The sequence below is a fragment of the Cebidichthys violaceus genome, unplaced genomic scaffold, assembly GCF_023349555.1.
Source record: "Cebidichthys violaceus isolate CVI_PGR_0920_01 unplaced genomic scaffold, fCebVio1.0.p SCAF_21, whole genome shotgun sequence".
Lineage (NCBI taxonomy): Eukaryota > Metazoa > Chordata > Actinopteri > Perciformes > Stichaeidae > Cebidichthys > Cebidichthys violaceus.
The window spans coordinates 4,060,717-4,082,450 of NW_027176384.1; the positions used below are offsets into that span (position 1 = coordinate 4,060,717).

General features: G+C 45.0%; 1 protein-coding gene across 2 annotated transcripts in view; it reads right to left on the minus strand.

Moving 5' to 3' along the window:
* Positions 1-1,947: 1,947 nt before the first annotated feature.
* The window catches only part of arid2 (AT-rich interactive domain 2), a 29,726-nt gene continuing 9,939 nt past the window's right edge, over positions 1,948-21,734 (minus strand). Inside the window, exons 4-21 of one of the 2 annotated variants that reach the window (XM_068716956.1) lie at positions 20,912-21,045; positions 16,863-17,081; positions 16,389-16,456; positions 15,232-15,301; positions 14,642-14,892; positions 13,107-13,203; positions 12,808-13,017; positions 12,447-12,611; positions 10,982-11,060; positions 10,740-10,874; positions 10,335-10,546; positions 7,482-9,784; positions 4,959-5,110; positions 4,733-4,871; positions 4,523-4,608; positions 4,251-4,374; positions 3,762-3,853; positions 1,948-3,522 (exon numbers count right to left, since the gene is read on the minus strand). In XM_068716956.1, coding sequence (XP_068573057.1) covers positions 3,411-3,522; positions 3,762-3,853; positions 4,251-4,374; positions 4,523-4,608; positions 4,733-4,871; positions 4,959-5,110; positions 7,482-9,784; positions 10,335-10,546; positions 10,740-10,874; positions 10,982-11,060; positions 12,447-12,611; positions 12,808-13,017; positions 13,107-13,203; positions 14,642-14,892; positions 15,232-15,301; positions 16,389-16,456; positions 16,863-17,081; positions 20,912-21,045 — 4,648 coding nt within the window. In that variant the 3' untranslated portion in view covers positions 1,948-3,410. Of the gene's footprint in view, positions 3,523-3,761; positions 3,854-4,250; positions 4,375-4,522; positions 4,609-4,732; positions 4,872-4,958; positions 5,111-7,481; positions 9,785-10,334; positions 10,547-10,739; positions 10,875-10,981; positions 11,061-12,446; positions 12,612-12,807; positions 13,018-13,106; positions 13,204-14,641; positions 14,905-15,231; positions 15,302-16,388; positions 16,457-16,862; positions 17,082-20,911; positions 21,046-21,734 lie in introns of both variants that reach the window. The other variant, XM_068716955.1, reaches the window with a different exon arrangement.

The window sequence follows — 21,734 nt, forward strand, 5'->3', positions numbered from 1 at the left end:
GTCACGCGTTTTTTTTTTTTTTAAATGCCTGTTTCTTTTGATTGTTTTATTTTGAACAAAAAGTATGCAAAACTTCATTAGTTTCCCCAGGGGGTGCACTGATGCTCATAAGTAATGCAAGCCACCTGCTCCACACCCAATCACCTTGGACCATTAGCCATACAGTGTGTAGCTGCTTGCTCACGTGGGATGGAACCACTGGTTGGGAGAAGTTGCGCGAAGTAAGAGGTTAGTGTCTTTCACTTACTTTAAAAAAAAGGTCACCACTCCAAAAAATTGAGGCCAGTCCTTAAAATGCTTTGTGGGTCCCGGTATCAGAATTTTGATAGTTTAAATGTAGAAAGTGCTGCAGAAGCACAGGTGAAAACAATAAAGTTAGTGACGGTTTAATTCCATTTAGCTGCTCCAGTTTCAGGGTCCTGGTATTGCGTATGCTGGCTCACTGTCAAAAAAGAGAAGGACTATTACAACAAGTCTGAATTTAATCCATTATTTAACACAAGGATTTTATGGAGACACAAACCACGTCTTAAATCTATGGTTGTTTAAATTAGCTGTGATAGCTACCATGACAGAAAAGAGAACACCAGCTATTTAAACCACACCTCAGCAAACAGCAATGGCCGCTGATCAAAGACAGAAGCAAAAATAAACCAACATCAGAATCTCACATTGTGCTTCCAGCGCTTAACAAAACGTGAGACTGTAAAGTCTTTTGATGAATTTCCAAAAGTTCTGTGTAATGTAAGATTAAGCACAAAGTATGTTTAGGGAGCTGTGGGAAGTGGAGCGCTCAGTAAAGTCATTAACATTTCAATTATGTTGAAAGGAACAAGCCAAAGGAAAGCGTCCAGTGGTTAGGCAGAACAAAAGGATAAGCTTGGAAGCAAATGGAGCTTGTTCGGTCATATCAGAAAAGAGGGCGGTTTGAAGTCCCCACTACCAACCATGGAAAATGAGTGCTGAATATTAAAACCACTGGCGTCTGTTCAGACGTTTCTTATTTAGCACACAACACAGGGAGCCGAGATGAATCCTGGCAACGATTCAGTTGGAGTTCTCTACACCAGGAGATCCTCCACCTCTTTTTGTCAGAAAACCCCGTCAGAGGAACTTCAGCTGGCGACATCTTCCAAACATGGTCATTTGAATTCATTTTAAACGTCTCTATAAAAGTGGCTATTGTTACAATAATGTCTTTATAAAATGAACTGTTCAATGTTCCGGTTGGTTTGGACACATTCGCATTAGAACCACTACCACTTGGAGCGATGAAGGCTGGATGTTTCAACCATTTATTCAATACTTTTACCAAAACATTTCAACAGCTCATGCTTTCAGCTAATTATTTCAACCGTTAATCCATTACTTTTAGCCAATTATTACAACCATGTATTCATTATGCTACCTTTAGCTAACAGTTACCCAAATATTAAACCATTTATCCATTACGTAGCTCTACAACCAGTCATTTTAACTTCTTTTTTTTTTTTTTAAAGCTTAAAGTAACGGATATACACTGAATGTATATATAGCATTTTTAGCTAAGTATTTAACGGTTTAATACTTTTAGTAATCTATTTATTAGTTACTTTAAGCAAAATATTTTAAGCGTTTATTCATTCTTTTTAGCTATAACTACTTCAAATGTGTATTCATTACTTTCAGCAGACCATTTCAACCTTTTGCCCATAGTCTGAATTATTTGTTATTGACTGTTCAGACCTCAACTCACTTCTCTTGCACTGCCAATCGCAACAGTTGGTCAGGTGTTAGTAAAAAAGTTAGTTGATGTACTTTCCATGTACTGCTGCATGAATACCTGGTGGTATACAAGTACCCCTGGTTAGGAATCCCTGCTCTTCATTGACTCCTGCATGTGCTTTGATTGACAGGAAATTGGGAGAAATTGGAGGGGTAAAGAAACAAGCGTAAAAAACCAAAGCAAAATGTTCAGTGTTTTATTTAAAAACTATAAACAGTCACCAAAGTAAATAAAGCCAATCTCTAACAGACTGTTAGGTCTATGTATAGTCACACATCCTACTGACACCGCAGAAATGAGGATGGTAGGGTCGCCCCGGTCAGATGCTAATACGACAGGCAGTCATAAATGTTACACAACACACGGTAGAGGACAGTCTGAGGACGTGAGCCGGAATGTGGCATGGTATTAAGAATGAAAAAATAGTACAATAAAACTCCACACTATATTAAGATAGAAAAAAGTAGTGAAGAAAATATCATACCTGCACGTAAAGCAAAGAACACAGGAGAAAACCTGTATAAAAACTCCATGTATTTAAACCAATTTACAAATACAAAAAAATTTTGGTACGCGCACTGTGGCCCGTACAATGACAAAACGCTTACAGTGGATATATGTTACTTGTGTGTGTGCGTGTGTTGAGGGGAGGGGCGTGTGAGGGAAGAGGAAGGGAAGAGAATACCTTCAATATTTTTTTTTCTTCTACAAAATGACATGATATATTATTCCATACTCTTTCAGCCAGCAAAATGAGTTCTACAAGGTATTATAATACAAAAAATGTCACAGTTCCACAAAAAACTGTTTTTTACCCCCTCCCTAAGCTTTACAGCATCAGTACCTTTGCAGAATTATTTACAGGTTTTTAAGTACATTCATCCACTGCTGAGTATAGAATCACATTAGATACAAGTGACCAGGGATCATAAAAAAAAAAAGCAACAAACAAAAACATACTACTTTATTCAATTCTACCAAAGTAATGCTTCTATTACTCCACAGAGCAAGTTCTCCAGTGGCTGCATCGGCATGAAAGAGGATCTTCTTTATATATATTCACAACATATTTACAAGATTCTTTTTCATTAATTGTAATGGTATTCATTTCAATAATAAATAAGTGAAAATATATTGACTCAAGTAAGAAAACCAAGCTACCAAGTTTCTAAAGAAAAAAAAAAAAATCATCTGTGCCAGTTGCCAGCCGAGTCCTCCTCCACCCAACCCTGTGGGACACCTACATTGGCCCCACCCCCCATCCGTACTCTTCAGTCAACCGCCACTCACTCCAGCGCACACATCAGTTCACGGGACGAAGAGGAAACGGAACAAAAAGAACCGAAACGAAATGTGCTCATGTTTGGGGTTTCGTCGTTGGAGTCCCGCTGGGGAAGCAGTTTTAAAGAGCCCCCCCTGGTGGGCAGCTGGTGGAAGACCCCCGTGGCAGTTTTTTTGTGTGTGAGTGTGTGTTTTTGGGTGGATGGGGAGGGCAGGGGGTGAGAACACAGGTTGGCGAGGAAAGAGGTGAGGCGCGGCAGAAGGAGGGTCCCCCCCCCCCCCCCGCAGACCCACTACAGCTCACCGGCGGTGGCTTCCTCCTCTCGTCTCAGGAGAGGAGTCGAGGTTGTCCTTTTTTTAAGCGTTAAGCCTGGAGCGAGCGCGTCAGTTCGTAAAGGCATTTGGCGAGCGTGGTAGAAACCTCCATGTTACTTAGCGCCAGCACGGACAGGTGCGTCTCATGCCTCTTCACCAACCTGAGAGACGGGGGGGAGAAAGAAGGACACAACTAAAGTTAGTCTGCTATATTGCACAAAGAAACAATAAGATCCTTATTTAAAAACTGAAACACTGACACAGCGAACAATATAATGCAATCCAGTATAGAACACATAACTGGATGAATCACTTCTGACACAATGTATGTAACATTTCAGCTCGACATCTTTCTGGTCACAAGGTAAGGGAACATCCTCAAAGGCAGAAGGACACTTACATGCGACCACAGTCAGAGTGCTTGGCGATGTTCTTTAACGTTAAGGCAGCAGTTAGTCGTATGTGTTTGGTCACTGGTCCCTCTTTCTCATCCTGGGAGAGGAAAACAAAAATATTCATGGTTTCCACTTTTTAGAGATGAGTGAGGAGAAGGAGGGGCAGTAGAAAACGGGCACTTATTTGGACATGTGGACAAGTGAGGAATTTCCATTTTTGTAGTTGTATTAGTAACATGGAAACAAGGGTTCTGTCTTTTGTCCCAAAAATGTTATATCACTTACAAACAAGTATTTTTTTACAGTAGAAAATGTGCAGAATATTCAGAACGATGGGTGTTCTAAACCTGCAGAAATTGTGCAGTATGTACAGTCTGATGGAGTTTTGTAACATTTCCTTTTTGTGCAGATTCCAGCCGAACAAAGATCTGGAAATTACCAAATTCAAGAAAGTTCGGGGGTAAAGGAGGGAATGGTGGGCTTGTTGTACTCACAGTGAAGTCCCTGAAGACCAGGTTTCGAGAGCCTCTGCGAAGGGCCATGAGAGCTGCGCTCGGGTGATTCACGATTGCCTTCGGTGCTCGCGGTGTTGGAGTGCTGCCTGCTGCCGGCGGAGTCCTTAATAACACATCAAGCGCACGTCATTAAGGTTATTTGTCAAATACCACACCGCTATTCCCGGATATTCACATGCAGTATTTCTGGTTTGTGTAGTTCTCAGGCACCAATCATGCATCAAAATGAATAAAGGAAAAGGTGTAGTTACTGGGAAGAAGTCTGATTGGGACTTTGCGCCTGCTGCTCCTCTAGTTTGAGTCCAGCCAGCAAAGCCTCTCGAGAACAGTGCTTGTCCTGGAAAAGAACGAGTGGAAAAAGATTATTTCATGTTGGCAATTGTAGTGTAAAAAAAAAGTTTGGGAACAAAAACACAACTTCCTGTATGACCACCCACAGAGAGAAGAGGAGGGAGTCTCACCTGTAGATGCGTGATGAAGGACAGTCTCTGCCGGGGAAAAGGTTCACACCCCTCCCATTGACAATGCCCCCCGTACACGCCTTTTCCGCCGTGTTGCATGGCGGCGTGGTAAAACACCCGCGACGGCGTCTCGAACCACCTAAGAGGAGAAAGGAGACGTGATCAGCGGACGCTCGGTGGTGGCTCTGGCCGAGGACAAATACGCACGGTGGCCTGCAGCGTGTACCGTTTACAGGACTGCCACAGACACTTGAAGTTCTGCCCGGCTTTCCTGATCTGCTCCGGCGGCAGCGCTGCGGGGCTCTGCTGCGCCGAGAGGTGCGGGCTGTGGTTACCGCCTGGGGCGGGCTGGGACGCAGGGGGCGGAGTAACTGCAGGCTGTGGGAGAGTCGGGGGAAAAAAACACAAAAACATGAATTAGCATAAAATAAACGTTTGTCCTGCTAATAGGGGAGTCACTAATTAAGAGTTATAAAAATAGAAGTACCAGCTGGAATGGTAATCTCCTCCTACACTAGACCTGTTGGCTGAGATGTAACCCGGGCCTGTCTGTTGGCACAAGTTGCTCTCTCAGCTGCTTTGCTATAGGAGGTGGGTATCGGTGGGAGCCACATGGTCTTAACTGGCCCCACCTTCTTAAACCTCCAAACAGGGACTCACAAGTAATGTGCAGTAAGTGCATATTTGTTGAGGATTTGGGAATTTTGACTCATTATTGCAGACAAATGATTGATTTTAAAATGTGTTTTTGATGCCCGCGGCAGAATCACAAATACTTTGTTTTGTCCAGGATCGTCTCCAGTGTAAATAGAGCTTTCCATAAACGCTGACTACTCATTTAAATCCAGTCGGCTACTTTCATATATTCATATTTGATTCTAATTAAATAATCTTTACAAACAAGTTGCATTGCGGGTCCATTTAACGAGCTTTAAAACAATGAGAGCGTGATGATAGAGAAAACAAGTAGAGAGAGCGGAGAGTCGTCTTCAGGGTTTGACAATCGTTAGTGAAACTATTGACAAAGCGCATTAAGAATTAGACTGATTGCACATTCAGTGGACATCCTTATTACATTTCAGTCATTTAGCAGACGCTTTTATCCAAAGCGACTTACAATTCAGTATCTATCTACACACCGTAGACGCAGCTACGGGAGCAATTAGATGGGTTAGTAGAGATAAAGATCATTCATTCATTCATTGGTTCAGCTGATGTCAATAAATAGATACAAAAAAAAGAAATAAGCTTCTTAATTTCAGTCAGAGGTAGGCGTTGTTTCACATATTTAGAGCTATTTACAGACCGTGTGGACTAAATGGACTAACAAATACACAAGAAGCCTTCTGCCTTATAATAATTCACTCCACGTTTACAATCGGGTAGGCAAACTCATTAAAATATGAAATAATTCAGATCAGTGTGTATGATGGAATAATGGCATAAGAATGCATCAGAGAAACCAAATTTGGCTTTTTACAACTAAAATCTTTCTCCACATTTCCCTACTGGCTGACTCCTCCATACTGTTGTGGAAAGCTCTGGTGTAACACCACCAACACCGACTGAATTCTGATATTTGACACACCATAATGCAGTAATAGTCTACTGTAGTATACCAAACTATATTGTAATCTTAAATTAAAGCAGCAGAAAAATATTGTAATGAAAAGCATATTACTACTCCAACCTGCAGCACACACACGTCTTAGTCAGTCCTGAACAAAAACAGACTTCTTCCTTCCATCTCCTAAACAGACTTCATTCGAGTGCCAAGCTGATCACGTTTCCTAACTGAACAACATTTGTTATTCCAAATTAATGTCCGATTTAAGTCTGACACTTGATTATTACATCTAGAACATAACATATTAGTTCCATAACCGTGTAATTCACAATCAAATCTATGAATCATCCTAAAAACATATCCTGTAAAATGCTCCGACTTTACAGGATAAGCATGGTGTGATGTGGGCCACGTTTTACCCATGATACTCATTTCAATATCTTTTGTGGCATCTCGCAGATGTGGAGGGTTGGCACACTACCAAAAAAAGAATAAAATGTCTTTCTGTAATTGTTGCTCAGTGCTAAAAAGCCAAATAACTACCAATGGCCCCTTCCTGGCTTTTGTTGCTGTATTCTCCACAGACTCTCTGCCGGCGGAACTTCATTCTGTTAAGCAGCTAAAGACGTACGCAACTCATTAAGACAGAGGGAGGAGAAACAAACCTGAGGTCATGGTGTCTTGAATCATGTTATAATGTGGTTTATGTATAAAAAAAAAAAAAATAAAAAAAAAAACTGGCTGTCAAATAATAGCTGCATCTCAAGTAAGACCACAGAGCACGACCACAAACTACAGCTTCCAGCTGCTACAGCTGCATTTTGTTTTAGAATGTGTAAAACAAATATATAATGAATATTTTAAGACTTGGCATATGTTTTACGGTGGGAGATGCCTGTTAAGTCAACATATAATGTGATCTGGTGATTACCAGTAGATTTGCATCACTCACTGGCCAGAAAAAACAATGGTAATCTATTGAGTGGCTCATTCACTTGCCATTTGGCTGGTGGACAACAAAGTACATTTTGCACCCTGTCCTGAGGCAAAAATGTAGTTAGTAAATTAGACAAACATAGTAGCCACAGACAGCGTACGTGACTCTAGTGTCACAGACATGCTGACAGACCCAAAGACGAGACAAATGCAGCTTACTGTGAGACTAACCCTCCAGTGACTCACCGTCGAGCCAGCTGCCAGTGTGGGCGAGCAGTTTCTCTGCTGAGTGGCGTTCTCTATTGCTACTTTGGCTACTGTGCTTGGGTCCGTTCCTGCCGGCACCGCCACCATGGTGGCACTGCTGCCGGCGTTGTTGGGGTCGCTGATGGTGATGATCCGCACCCCCACTTTGTTGGGGATGCCCGAGGATGTCGCCGCCCCGCCGCGGTCCTCGCTCTCGGCGGGCCTCTTGAGACCCCGGGCTTCGGAGGCCACTCCGTTGGCGGGACTCTGGGAGGAAACGGTAACAGTGGGAGGGAGGGGGGAGTTGGGGAGCAGTTGCTGTCTTAGTGCAGGCACGCCGTGGCCCAGCCCCAAAGGTCCGTTGGTTAATTCCGAGGGAGGCCTGTTGCCTACTGCCTGGGGTCCGTTCGCCAGGCGCTCGGCCTGCTGGGCTTTGGCAGTGTCCTGCTGGGGGGGAGGAGGACTAGGAAGAGGGGGGTCTGACCCGGGACTCTTCTCAGAAGGGCCCACCTCCCCGTTCCCCAAGTACTGTTTGGAAGCAATGTGATTTGGAATGTTTTTGTTTAAGTTGCCGCCACCGTCAACCCGATCAAAGTCACACACCCCGTTGACCAGGGTCTTTTTGGGGTCGGGGTTGCCCTCCAGAGGGGTGTTCAGGCTGGGGGAGAGGGCCTGCTTCCCATTAGCAGGTTGGCCCTCCGTAGCCGGGCCGTTGAGGGCCCCCTGGCTGTTCCCTGAGTGGTATGGAGGTAGATTAGACTCCATGCACTTCCGACCATTTAGCAGCTTGGCACCCGCAGCAACGTCTCCATTACTGGTTTTGCCGTTGGAGTCTCCTTCTGCCAAAGACGAGTTCTCCATCACCTCTATCTTCCTCTCATGGATGTGCAGCCCCGTGGCGTCCTTGGCCTCCTCTTCCTTTTGACAGATGATCTTGTCTCCTCTGAGGGGAGCTGGCAGTGGTGGTGGAGCCGCAGGAGCATGGTGGGGCACTGATGCAGTAGAGAACGGAGGAGGGGGGGGGACTCCCGGAGCCACAGCACCCTGGCTGACAACAGCGGCGGTAGAGGTGGTGAAGCCAGTGGTGGGGACCACGGTGAATGTGACTTGTCCAGCTGCCGTGGGGCCCTGGATGATGGTAGCTGCTCCCGGGCTACTTGTGGAAATGAGCTGGCCTGGCAAGAGCTGGACCGTCTGGAGGGCTGGGGCTCCTGCAGCGGGAAGCTGACCAGGAACCAGCTGGACATTGAGCTGCTGAGGAGAGGGACTCTGGGTGCTGTAGCTCGTCTGGTAGATGACCTGCGGACTGGGCGCCATCGTGCTGTTCGGAGGGGGCACCTGTGGAGCGGGTAGGATGAGCTTTCCTCCCGGAGTAGAAGGCCCTCGCTTTGGAAGCAGTAGCTGTTTGATCAAGCTAGACTCGGTGGAGGTAGGCTGAGTGGGGGGAGTTTGAGAAATAAGCTGGAGCTGCTGTTGGTGCCGTTTCAAGGACAGTGCGTGGCTGACAGTTTGATTGGGCTGGACCTGGGTGTTGGAATGAGATGCAGGAGTCGGGCAGGGGCTGGAAGCAGCTCCGGGCAGCCCTGCTATCTGGATCGTCTGGGGGCCGGGGATGGCGGAGGGGTTGGCAAGAACGATCTGGTGTATGGCAGGGGTGTAGGCAGGGTTCTGCTGGGGGTTGGGACCGACTATTACGAGGCTCTGCGACTGCTGCTGGTTGGGAGTGGCCATCGTGGCTGCCGGTCCGCCCGACTGGCTCGGCTTGGGGGCGATATTCTGAAATGTGACGCGTGACCCCTGGGCCACACCCGCGATGCTAAACACCTGACCGCCACCACCCGCCTGGATGGAAGAAGAGAGAGTCGATGCTGCCACAACACCCTGAGGCTCCGCCTGGGGAGCTCCGCCTTGAGGCCCAGACAGGGGAGGGGTTTGAGACAGGGCCGGGCGCTGGGTGATCGGAGGGCACACGCCGTGCACCCTGGCGGTGAGGATGTGGCCCTGGGGTACCTGCTGAAATAGCGTGACAGGCGTCCCCGTGGGGAGCATGGGGGAGTGCTGTTGAGCCGCAGGGTTCTGGGGGCTGTGGTTCTGGGAGGGCGGCATGGACGTCGGGATCTGGACCACTGGACCGGGTCGGACCGGTTGCTGCTGCACTGCTGCCAGAGGATTTGGTGAAGCCTGCAGGGGCACCGGGTGGCGGGGATGAGGAGGTTCCTGTGCAGTCAAGGGGGCACCAGCGGTGCTGGGGCCCATCACCCGGACAAACTGGGGTCCAAGACTGGGAGGCCCGAGAGGTAAGCCTGGTCACACGTAACACACAAACACAGAACTGATCAGATCCAAGATGCTACTTTTCCTCGTCTACAAAGACTCTTTTTTTATTTGTTTGCAGTCATGTTTAATGTTCTTTAAAGTATTTTAGGTGGAGCAAAGAGGAAGTATTACCTTTTACATTGCCTCTGCCATGTAATATCTTTAATTTTTCAAGACACAAAACTCTGCCAAATGTCTTCTGTGTTTAGTTTCAGGATATGTGATGCAGCTTAGAAGCCTAAGTAAGCTCCTTCAACCAACTTATTTTCCTGCAACCATTTCCTCAATATGTTTACCTTTGTAATTAGTTCAACTGTCTTGCTCTCAGCTTTCCGCAGCTCTGCTCTCTCTGCAAGACTGCCAGCATCCTTCTGCACAATAACACTTTTCTGGAACGTCTTTTCCTCCATAGCTCTTTAGCTTCTGATATTTAGACCTCGTCTGTCCTAGTCAGCATATTCGGTGACTGGACTAAACCTGAAGTTTTAATTTATTTGAATGAAAAAGCGTTAACATGACTCATTCTAGTAGTTCTACCTGGAGGCGGGGCCTGAGGGTCGCCAGGGGCTTCGTGCCGGGCTGCCGGAGGTGTTTGAGCTGCTGCCGGATTCTGCTGCTGGGGCTGCTGGTAGTACAGCTGGATGGGCAGAGGGATCGCCCGGCGCCTCAGCCCTACCAGGAGAATGTGAAGCTGACCATTGGTCTTAGCCTCGTCTTGCCGCCGCATTGTGTGGTTGGGAAACACGGTTCTGTGGTGGCAGAGGGGGGAGACGCAGGTTTATCAACAAAAACGGAAACGTTTGCTGGTATCTTTCCGAAAGATCGTTGTCACAATCAATTAAAACTCAAAAGCAGTTATGTTTTATTAAAAGCTGCAGAAAACAAACTCGGAACCTAATTGGACTTCAGACATGGGGGTGGAGGGGAGGAAACGGGACTGACCGCAGACATTTGAGGAAGCCGGTGGAGTTCAAGATGTTGCTTCGTCCCATTTTACTACACGTGGCCAGGTACTCGGAGTACATTTCTGATCGAGACACGGAGCCCTCTGGGTTTGTCTCAAAGTGTGCGTTTAGCCTGTTGGAGACAGACAGAGCGGTTACTATGCAAGCTAAAAAAAACAACACCTTGACTGTATTTTTCCTTAGCTAGAATATCAGAATCTACAGGGGACTTAATCTTACCACTGCAGTGTAAATTTTTCCCCGTCGAGTTCAACAATACCAGGTGGGGGTTGGGTGGACTGAACCGGGACCCTTGTTACTGAAAAGACAAAAAAGAATAAAAAAAAACATTGAGGTTTATGCTTCTGTAGAGCTGTTTTAATGCTCAAAACAAGAGAACGTGGTGAATTTGTCTAAGTTTGTAGTACTCCCCAGGGTGTCCACTAGATGTCAGCAAACTAATATCTTTGCAGCCCTGTGCAGCACACTGACAGCACAAGGATGGCTACTTCCAGGTTCCAAGGGACACCTGTTCATTAAATACTTGTGCTGCAGTGAGAGGACTGGAATCTGATTACTTTGTCTCTGCCGACCATAATATAAGAAAACACTTAAAAAGGGAGCGAGATCTAAAACTAAATAGGTGTTCATCTTCTTGGTAGTCTCCAACTTTAATCTTATTTTTTTTTTTCTACTTCATCACAAATATGGAAAACTCTGGCCGTCCTTATTAATTACCACCGAAGAATTAAGAGATCAGAAAATTGCCAACCTCTATGTACTGTTTTTCACCATAAAAAAATGTCAGCAATTCTGTATTTGTTGCATTCAATGGGTTTTGTTGACATTGATTTTAACTTATTTAATTGGTTTTCTTAATTTATCTGCGTAAAAATGCTCCTACCATCCTGGAGTCTGGGCAAAGTCTCTTTAAGTTACGTATATTATTTTTTTTAAACTCAATTGACCCACACCTCAAAGGCAAACTGGCCAATCATAGCGTAGCATCATTACCTGGAGAGGGTGGAAGGAGATGTATGTTTCTAAAACATTACATTTCTACATTTAAACCTGTGGAGCTAACATTAGCATGTACATTGGTACATCATTAACTAGCATTAGCATTTCCATGCTACATTAGCTAGTGAAGGTATACTGAATGAATACATATGCTGATTTGCTTTTGTAGCAAAGACCTACACGGCTTTACAGGAAGTGTTGTCCCTTAATTTCTTTGTTTTCTGTCTCGATCTCCGGGTGACGTGGTGGTTCACTTTAACACTGTGATTTGCAGCTTTTATCTTTACCCTTTTAACCCGTTTTCACTGCTGAATCAGTTTGACCTCCTAAATATATTCGTTAAACTCATATTGTAGACCCTCCTGTCTGCTTCTCTCTGAAATCGCAATTTTGTTCGTCCAAAAATGACAAAATGTTTCTTCAGGGAGTGCAGTTAGTGACATGGTAGCTCTGACAGCTTGACGTAGTAGCAGCAGGGGGCGGGGCTTAACAAAAGGGCAACTGTAGATCAAGTTCCACATAGCTTTAAAATAATACTTTAGTAAAGATACAGTACATAACAGATTTCCAGTGAACCACAATGGTTTAGAAGCTATGTTTACTCCCTACAGTATACCCAAGGTTCAAAACAGACACATGAAATCCCTTCAGCGGGGTGAGAGATGTGTGACGGACAGACACTCACCAGGTGCTGCTGCTCCCTGCACGGCTGCAGGGACCTGCTCTACCAGCTGTGGTCGGACCTCGGCCGCCTGGTCGGCGCTGGCCTGATGCTCGATCAATCGCACCGCCGTCAGGGCGTCGGGTCCAAACGTGTGGAGGTCAACAGATACTAACCGCACCAACAGGTCTGACCGGGGAAAGAGGAGGAGGAAGAAGACAGCACACAAGGATCAGCACTGGCCACATATCCGCCATTCAGCAGAACAAAGAAATGCTTCATTCCAGCAAACCGGATCCTTTAAGATTTCAAGGCATTGATCCAAGTTGCCGGCCACGGTGCGTTTAAAAGCAAAACAAAACATACAACAGTAGACAAGTCATACCTATGCTGTGGTCGACGGAGGCGATCTTGCTGCAGGGAATCTCTCCGAGCTGGGCCAGCAGGTACAGCACCTCCAAGGAGGCCATGAGGAGCATGAGGTCCGGCAGCGTGAGGAGCATGATCACCTCCCGGTACGAGTCCTGGTCCACATACTCGCAGATGAGCACGCCGTTGTCCTCTGCTTTGCTGAGGTTACCCAGGATTTCCATGGCTAAAACGAGACACGCATTCAACATAAGAAGCTTCACGCGGCATACTGACGCCAGGACGTCACCGTAGTGGCACCGCCGGATAACTCACCCCTCATTTTGAGAAACCGGTCCCTGGACATCAAACATTTGGTGATGGTGTGAAAGATCAGATGAGTCGTCCGAAAGTCAACGGGATCCAGCTGGAGCTACAGTGAAAGGAGACGAGATTCATTCAACGATCCGCCACATCTACTATACATATTACAACCTCCCATGTGACAATGAGACCTGACATGAATAACAACAATTTCATTGTTTATTTAGCAGGGACAATGCACGCTACATATAATGTACCAGATATAGCTAAAGGCTAACTTCCACCTGTAGTCCCCGGACGGAAGCTGAACCTCACTGAACCAAAAAGAAAGGCCCCATTGCTATTTTAAAAGCTGCAGGTTGGCCACAAGCCAAACCACAGTAATTATTTCATGACGTTAATGATTTGTGTTCTTGGTCTCAACATATAGGCAACTAAAACGGGCGCTCTAGTAGTCGTTATGTTACAACAGAAGGCTTTGCAGTATCGTATCTGACGAATGTGCTAACTGGCTTAAACCCAACCATCCAATTAATGGCATCAAAGGCTTAACCGATGCTATCAGGGACCCTATGCATGCAGCTTCTAAAAATAGATGTCGGCTCTCATCTACATGCATCTTATAATAATAAATGTGAGATCAACATTCGAGCGAGCCCCTGTGATGCATTTCTCCCTCTGACGGCTATTATTTCACCAACATTCTCAACGTCGGCCATCTCTACGTTTAAGCCTTTTAGACTACGCTGGACTAGAAGGTTTGAGATCAATGTATATCTGTAACAGCTAGAAACTGTGATAATTCACAGTCAAATAAATATGTAAACTTGATCTGAAAAACAGACCAAAATTGCTTGGTTGCGACAACACACCACCTGGCAGACACGGAGTGCATTTGATAGGAAATGAAGTGCAGCTACAGCTGATAGCGTTTCTAAAACATAGCAAATGAACCTAGCAGCAGTGTTGAGGGTAACGCAGTACTCTGATTACTTTTTTTGCTGCAACGCATAGTGCAACGGGTTAGTTTGCGATTCAGGTAATCCATTATTTAGTTTATTTACATTGTTCATGTTCACAAAAGGTCAAAGCCTCTGATCTGCACGAGCGGAAGCAAAGAGCAGATGAACAGACCGTTAAATCCATTCTCAAAATAAAAGATTCTCCAAACTCTTCAAATACAGAGCATCGCTTTTGCTACAGCCTGATGCAACATGTGGAGGAATCCAGAGCGGCAGCTAACGTTGATGTGCTATGATTGGATAGCTGCTGGTCAATTAAATCGGTTCGGACCACTGAATAGTGTAATACACGGTTTACTTTTCCTTCCCACAAAACTAATGTCATACATGAACTAAACTGCTCCAATTCAGAAACGGTGGCTTAAGACAAGACTGTTTACGCTGTCACAGTAAACTACATTTGGAAACAAATCCCCCTCATCAGACACAATTTTTTACTACATCACCGAACTAACCCAAAATTATCTGCTAGCTCTTTTTGACGTTCTACTTGTTATATTTGACGACGGCTAACACCGGACCAACCTCGGCAGCCACGTTGCCCAACGTGTCGAGTCCAAGCTGTCGGAGAGAGATGAGGTTACAGTGGGCACAGAGAAGAAGGAAGCGCAGGCACGTTCGGTTGGCCGCCAGCAGCTTGACGTTGGCCTCCTCGAAGGAGAGGTTCCGCAGGATAACGGCAACCTGCAGGACCCGCTGGGCCTCCATGTCGCTGATGCCCTGGTTCCGCGGCGGATGGAAGAGGCTCTGCCAGCGCTCCTCTCTCGACGTACCGCCTGCGGAGAGAACTGCTTTTTTTATTGATTCCGTTCATCAGGAGCTGGTGTAACATTTCTCCAACTGGTGCATCTCATTATTAAATCTTGTAGTGCCAATCCTTTGTAAAAAGGAATGTAAAATACTACGTTTGGGGGGGGAAGGGGGTTACAAACACACATCCCACTTCTCACTCACAGGTATTATGCAAGCAACACTGGGAAGGGAAGTCGCAGTAAACAAAGCAAGCACATGTGTGCATGTAACAGCATTGGAAGTGTCAATAAATACACAGTGCGAGCACACAGGAGAGTGCCCTTTTATTGCTTCCTGTGGCTTCTAGCACCAAGCGCCTTTACCTTGTGCTGGGCTGTTCTTGTCCCAGATCAGCTCCCGGACTTCGACGTCCTCCACCACCTCTTTCCAGAACTGCAGAAGAACAGCAGCTGTTAGCATCGAATGGATAATAATAATAATAATAATAATTCAATCTCAGCCAAAATCATCAATCTCCAGTTAGAAAAGGATCAAAATCGATGCAGCACAGCTCGAGAAATAGTCTTGTTTAATCCACGTATTCTAGCAGGACTGCGCTGCCCACCGGCTGCTAACAGCTAACGTTAACTAGCTCTCCTCCTGCCGATTTCAACGACAATTTGTTGTTCACACTGTAGCGTCGGGGAAACATTCCATCGTCTCCGGGACGGTGTTAAGTCTGAAGCCCTGACCCCGGTACCTACTGTTCTGTAGAGAAACGAGCACTCTCTCAGTTTCAGAATTTTGGCATTGACTTGGTTCCAAAGTATCGGTTCTAGTGACATCCCTACTCCACACTTCTTCATTTTCAAACTTGTAGCCTTCAGCTCCAACCGACACCGACTCAAGTGACATCACTTTAGGACATTTATCAGACGTCACAGAGCTCCCTCCGGAGCTTCAAAAGGCTTTTACACAACATGTTTTTTCACATATGCAGTAGTGCTCCCGAAGACCTCCAAACAGACATTGACATTGTTCCCCTTTAATGTAGCACCAGCACCATTACATTGTTAATAATTATCTGTGGGGATTTAAACACATTTATACACACATTAATGAAAAACTTGCACTGTGTGGTTAAAATAATCTGAGTAGGAGACCAGCCTTCCCCCAGACGCAGGTCAGAGCGTTACTGAAAAAGAGATAAATTAAGTACTACATTGCATTATTTCTGAGTCATGTCTTTACTCTTCATGCATGCCTCTTAAATTGAGTGAGATCAAAGCGAATTGACCTCCATTCTGATTTAAAGGCTCTCTCAGAGACGATCGCTCTCTGAGGTTCCTCTGTTGGGGGGAAAAAAACGCAAAAGATTTTCTGACAATCTTCACGCTGAGAAGAGTGAAACAGATGCTTTGTGGCTTTCTCAGTGAAAGCAGTGTTTGATATCTAAATATAAAAGGCCAAAACCAAGAGACACATTTAGAAGAAGGCACACAAAGGTCACACAAATAAAAAGACTCTTATTCTACTTTACCCTGACAAAGTCCCGGGAGGTTTTCTCCTTCCAGTCCGTCCCGAAAACTCCGGAGAAGCTGCCTAGCGCTACGGAAAGGCAAAGAGGGAGGGTTAGAGTATGAACTCGGTTCAGTATTATTTGTCTCTATTCCCTTGTTCTTCAATTCCCTCTTGATACATTCTGAGAAGAGAGGACCTTTGATGCTAGAACAAAGAGGGGAGAAGGCAGGCAGCAAATTGGGCCGCGCAATTAAAATGAAAACTAGGTTTTCCTCAATAAAGTTCGGAATCCACTTTGGATACCTTAAATCAAACGACAGCTTTCAACAGATAATCTCTAAGCTATTTAAATGTAGAGAATCAACCGTCCAAAGCTATGTTTCTTTGTAGTCTGGAGCTCTAATGTGTGCGCAAACCACTTTCCCGATGTATATCATATATATTCTGCTGTTCAGCACGTGAACTAGAGCAGCACAATCCGAGGGGAACGTACAGTCATCGAAGACGCCGGCGTGGGCCAGCAGCAGCGTGACCAGCTTGGGGTCCTTGTCCAGCTGCATGGCGTGCTTGCTCTCGTTGGACAGCAGAGTGCAAACGTTGACAGCAAAGTCCACCTCGTTGGGGAGCCCCGAGAGGAGGGACAGCACCAGTTTGTTGTAGTCACACGGTGGAACGAAGTCCGAAGACAGTCCATAGCTTTGGCGGAGATAGTCTGGAGAAGAGAAAGAAAAACACACATAGTATAAACGTATAGATTTTCCAACATGCAGCTCATGAATTAAAGTTTGAGCACGTAACAAATCTCAACACATTTAATCTACGTTGCATTTAAAGATAAAGGCGTTAAGCCTCAGACACACTTTCCCCCCGACTTATACTAATCACAAGCATGCGTTTCCATTCATGCTACAATTACGCATGCTTTCTACTCTAGTAAAGGGGTTCACGGTTTGGCTGTCTTTGTGTTCCTCTAAAAACGAATTCTATTAAAAAAAAGGGTATAAGGCGGGTCTCCTCGAACAACCCCTCTTCAAAACAAGCCTCTCGTTAGTTATCTCCAGGAAATGTCAATGTGAAATATTAACTATCGTTGTGGCTTTTGGCCTGAAAACGCTCGTCTCTGGAGGAGATGAAGAAACGGAGCAACACTCGCTGTAGAGGATTTTAAAAGTAATGGTTTCATCATGTGAACATAGCAGTAGGGCTGCAGAGTAAAAGCCTGGTGTGTTCCCTCCCTTTAGCGCTGATGCATCCGCACACCGTCAGCCGGGTTAATTCTGATTTATTTTTCCCCTTTTTATCGAGTTTAAGCGAACCAAATGGGGCGTAGAGCCTTCAGTCCAAACGGGCTTGATGAGGTGAGACTTGCATGAACGGGAACGCTCTCCAACTTTTAATTGTGTTTGTCTTTTGACTTGGTCCACCTCCGCGATGGGCTTTCATAATTAAGAAGGCTTCTAATCCTAAATACCGGAGAAGGAATCACGACTCGAATGGTGTTCGACAGCTCTAAATGACTGACGATCCGGTCTGCAAGAACACGATCGTTTCCGTCAACAAAGCCCACGTTTTTCTCTCATCCTCGATCATTTTTGTGCATAGGTTGTCATTTCCCCCCGTAACGGTGGATATTTCTATTTGGTGCAGCATCTTTAGTAGACTCATGCCTCTGGGAACCAATCGTAAAGCCCAGACAAGTCCTGCTGAGTGAATTTGATTTCCATGCTTTTAAAAAATAAAAAAAAAATAAAAATAAAAAATGGTTTGTGCGGGCAAATGTGATTCAGCAGAGTTGGTATTGGAGTGGCGACGGCTCCATTCAAAAACCTGCCTGCTGTCTGCTCCTGCAGCGAGCCAGAGGTGCACAGAACTGAAGCTCACCATTTGACGGAGGCGTCTTTACGAGTGGAGCGGATTAAACAACGTCGCGAGCCTACGATCTGAAATGTGACGAGACAACGGTGAGCACCAAAGCTCAGTGGGAGACATTTGCAGACCAACTTTTCAAAGACATTCCAGCCTGGCTGTCCGACTACGTTGCAGTGACATTTACACTCAGAGCCGGGGGGTGCAGACAAAGACGTGAGTTATGAAACCGGAATAGTCCAATAAAAAAGAAAATCAGCCAGGCAGATGTATCAGCCAATATTAGCTTCCTGTCGATGTATCGATATCAATGCATCTTTAAGATGAGTGACAAGAAAATATACAGAAATGCTAAGCTAGGTTTCAGGTAAAAGCTCCGCTTTTGGTCCCCACCAACTTTTAAAAGGAACACCTGGTTATTTATCCTGTAAATACTCCAATCAGAGCCCAACGACTAGTGGATTAATCGATGAGCTGACCAAAAAAAAGTCAAATATTCCCGTTTCATGCTTCTAAAATACGGGGATTTGATGCTTTTTGGTCAAAAACCCCAAAAAGATTCTGGTTGCTATTATAAATGATGTTTACTAAATAAAACAAGCTGTACCACGAGGGCATACTGAAGTATTTGTTCAACACTTTATAAACACAAACGGTAAAAAGTAGTTGAGGGTAAAAACACTGATTATAGCAGCTTTACAGTTTGTATTCCTCAGATTACTAAAGTAATGATTTCAGCCATAATACAGCAGTGTGTGTGTGTGTCACCTGAGCTTGTCTGCAAAAACTGTAAAATCACAAAAAGAAAAAAAAAGGTCCCCTCCAGCGCTCCTACAAGCAAAGCATTACTCAAGCACCGCCACTCCAACTACAGTAACCAGCTTTCAAAAAGAGTTGCAGACTCAACTGCACGAGGGAAAAAAAAAAACTCCATTGTGTTCTTCAAAGTCCGACTCATCTGGGTAGTGAATGAGAGAAAAAAAACATTCACAGACAAAAGCTCACCGCTGTTTGTCGCGTGTCCTTTCCCAGCCCTCTGCTCAGCCGGCAGACGGATGGTTTATTCGACTAAAAAAAAAAAAGTCTGGAGGCTCTGAGGGGAAGCCAACAAGTGCTTCCCTCCTTTCCTTTCATCAATAACGGTCGATCACCTCAGAGGAGCGGCTCGGCACTCGGCGGCTAACGGACAGCTCGGGCGTCGGACAAGAGGTCGAGGCCTCGGCGAGCAAAACTTTAAGGTTTTGAAATATAATGCGGTTCCTCAGAGGCAGTTCTTTGCTTAGGTTTCAAAAGTTCTAACCGGTAGTCAATACTTGGGTGTGCGTAGGCAACTTCAGAGAAGAAAGAAAAGGCATAAACAATGCATTTCACAGCCTTGATTCAAACACAGCGGCGCTCAGCTGAATGAAGCGAGTCGCGGTGTAACAGAAGTGATGAATGTGGAAGTACAGGAGGGCAAACGGCTGAATACTCAGCTGTGGCGGGGGTCCTCGGCCTGGTTAGTAAAGTGTAATGATGAGGGGAGTGGGACGTTCAACAGTTGGTGTTGCAGAGTAATGTGAGCGCCTCAGTGTGTCATGAATAAAGAGCACCGCGGCGATTACGCGCCAAGAAACAAATACCCATGGACTTTTAGAGAAGTTAGAAAGGACCAGAGCAAAAGGCAAGAATAAAGGATCTGTACCAACACATTATAGATAAAGCCTTGGACATTTTACGGCTTCCAGATGATGCAGTTATTCATACTAGTTTGAACTGTTAACAGCATCAATCTAAACCTGTTGAAGAAACAGTTTTGGGGACCAACCATTTGATGAAATTCATTTGCAACGAATTTCATCGTCGATCTGTTGGGTTTATTTTGTAAACTAAGTAAGTAAATTGTTATATTATTCATACTTAAACTGTCTGTTTCTTGTGTTTCGCGTTTGCCTTTTTATATTAGTAATTAATTAAAAACATTTTTTACAGCTCAGGTTTGTTCAAGCCAAATAAAAAACCCTTTTCTGTGCACTGCATTTAAAAGAATAAGCATGTCATTTGCACATGATGTATAGCACACATTTAGGTCTGTTGTGTAAATACTGTGAATTTGGAATAACATTGTTTTTTTTTAATATAAAGGATGGAAATAAAATCTGTTTTTGTATCCCGTCATCAAAGAAACAATCAACATATTACTCGCTTATAAAAACAGTTGTGAGATTTTAGCCCTAATTTGGAGCCACTAATTTGGAGCCACCAGCCCTTCAGTAAACATGAAGCCTGGTGGCTCAGCTCAGTCCAAAGGTACCAAAGTCCTCCTACAAGCTCCTCCAAAGTTCACCGATTAACACGTTACAGTTCAAGAGATTAGAAACCGAAAGAGTAAGAGGACAACTCAACATTTCATGAGACGTTACGTCAGAGCAACAAAAAGCACACTGAGACCTGACATGTTGTCATTAACACACAGCAGTGGATAGACAGACAGACAGACAGACAGGGAGAGACAGAGAGAGAGACGGGATGAGCTTCAAAGAAGGAGCAGCAAGACAGAAATCCAGAAAGGATGCAAATAGAAAGTGAACCCGTGAACCCGGTGCAGACGTGACCCAGACAGAGTGAACTGGTGAACACAGAGAGAATACGAGAGAGTTTGTGAATACTAAAAGCACACAGAGAGTCTCTGCCCACCTGATACGATGTGTTGCTGGTAGTTGTAAGAGCTGGGAATTGCACCGATTGGAAGAGAGGCTTTGGGATTCCCCGGCTGCGCTTCTTCATCGTCCTCGCCGAAGTGGTGGACTTTCTCATACTTCTCCAAGTATCTGCAGAGGAAAAAAGAAACAGACGATGAGCCCAGACTTTCTTTCCAAAACTTAAGATGTTGTTGTTTTTAATTATGCCGACACATTTCCCTTCTTTTGAAGTTGATGGAGCGTCATTTCTCTGTGATGTTGACTACAATCCCTGAAACAACCCACTGACAGTCAGAGCATTTTGAAATTGGCGATGGCTTCTATAAACTAGACACTAAGAATTAGAAAGCTTTGGCTGGTTGTCGGTCCTATATAGACCGTTTCAACGGCTTTCCATTGCTAGGCAACAGCTTGGTTGAGTGTTTACTTCCTGTCAGCTCGTCTCATTCACTGCAACAGGAAACAAACGGGGACACATTTGGATTGTTTACGACTGTGAAACAGACTGTATCCGGTCAGATTTACACACGTGTGCAGCGTGGCGGGTTTTACGCCGTACATTACATTACATTACAGTCATTTAGCAGACGCTTTTATCCAAAGCGACTTACAATAAGTGCATTCAACATTGGTAATCAAAAGAACTACTAGTCACCAGAAGTCATAAGTACATTTCCTTTTCCAACACATAGACCATGCACATAGACCATGACGTCACAGCCGCGCACGTGCGTGTGTGTAATCTCTTCAGCATGAGTGAAAAAGACAAAAGCTTGCATTTCATTTGTGCAGACACCTGGAGCACTTTTATTTTGAGA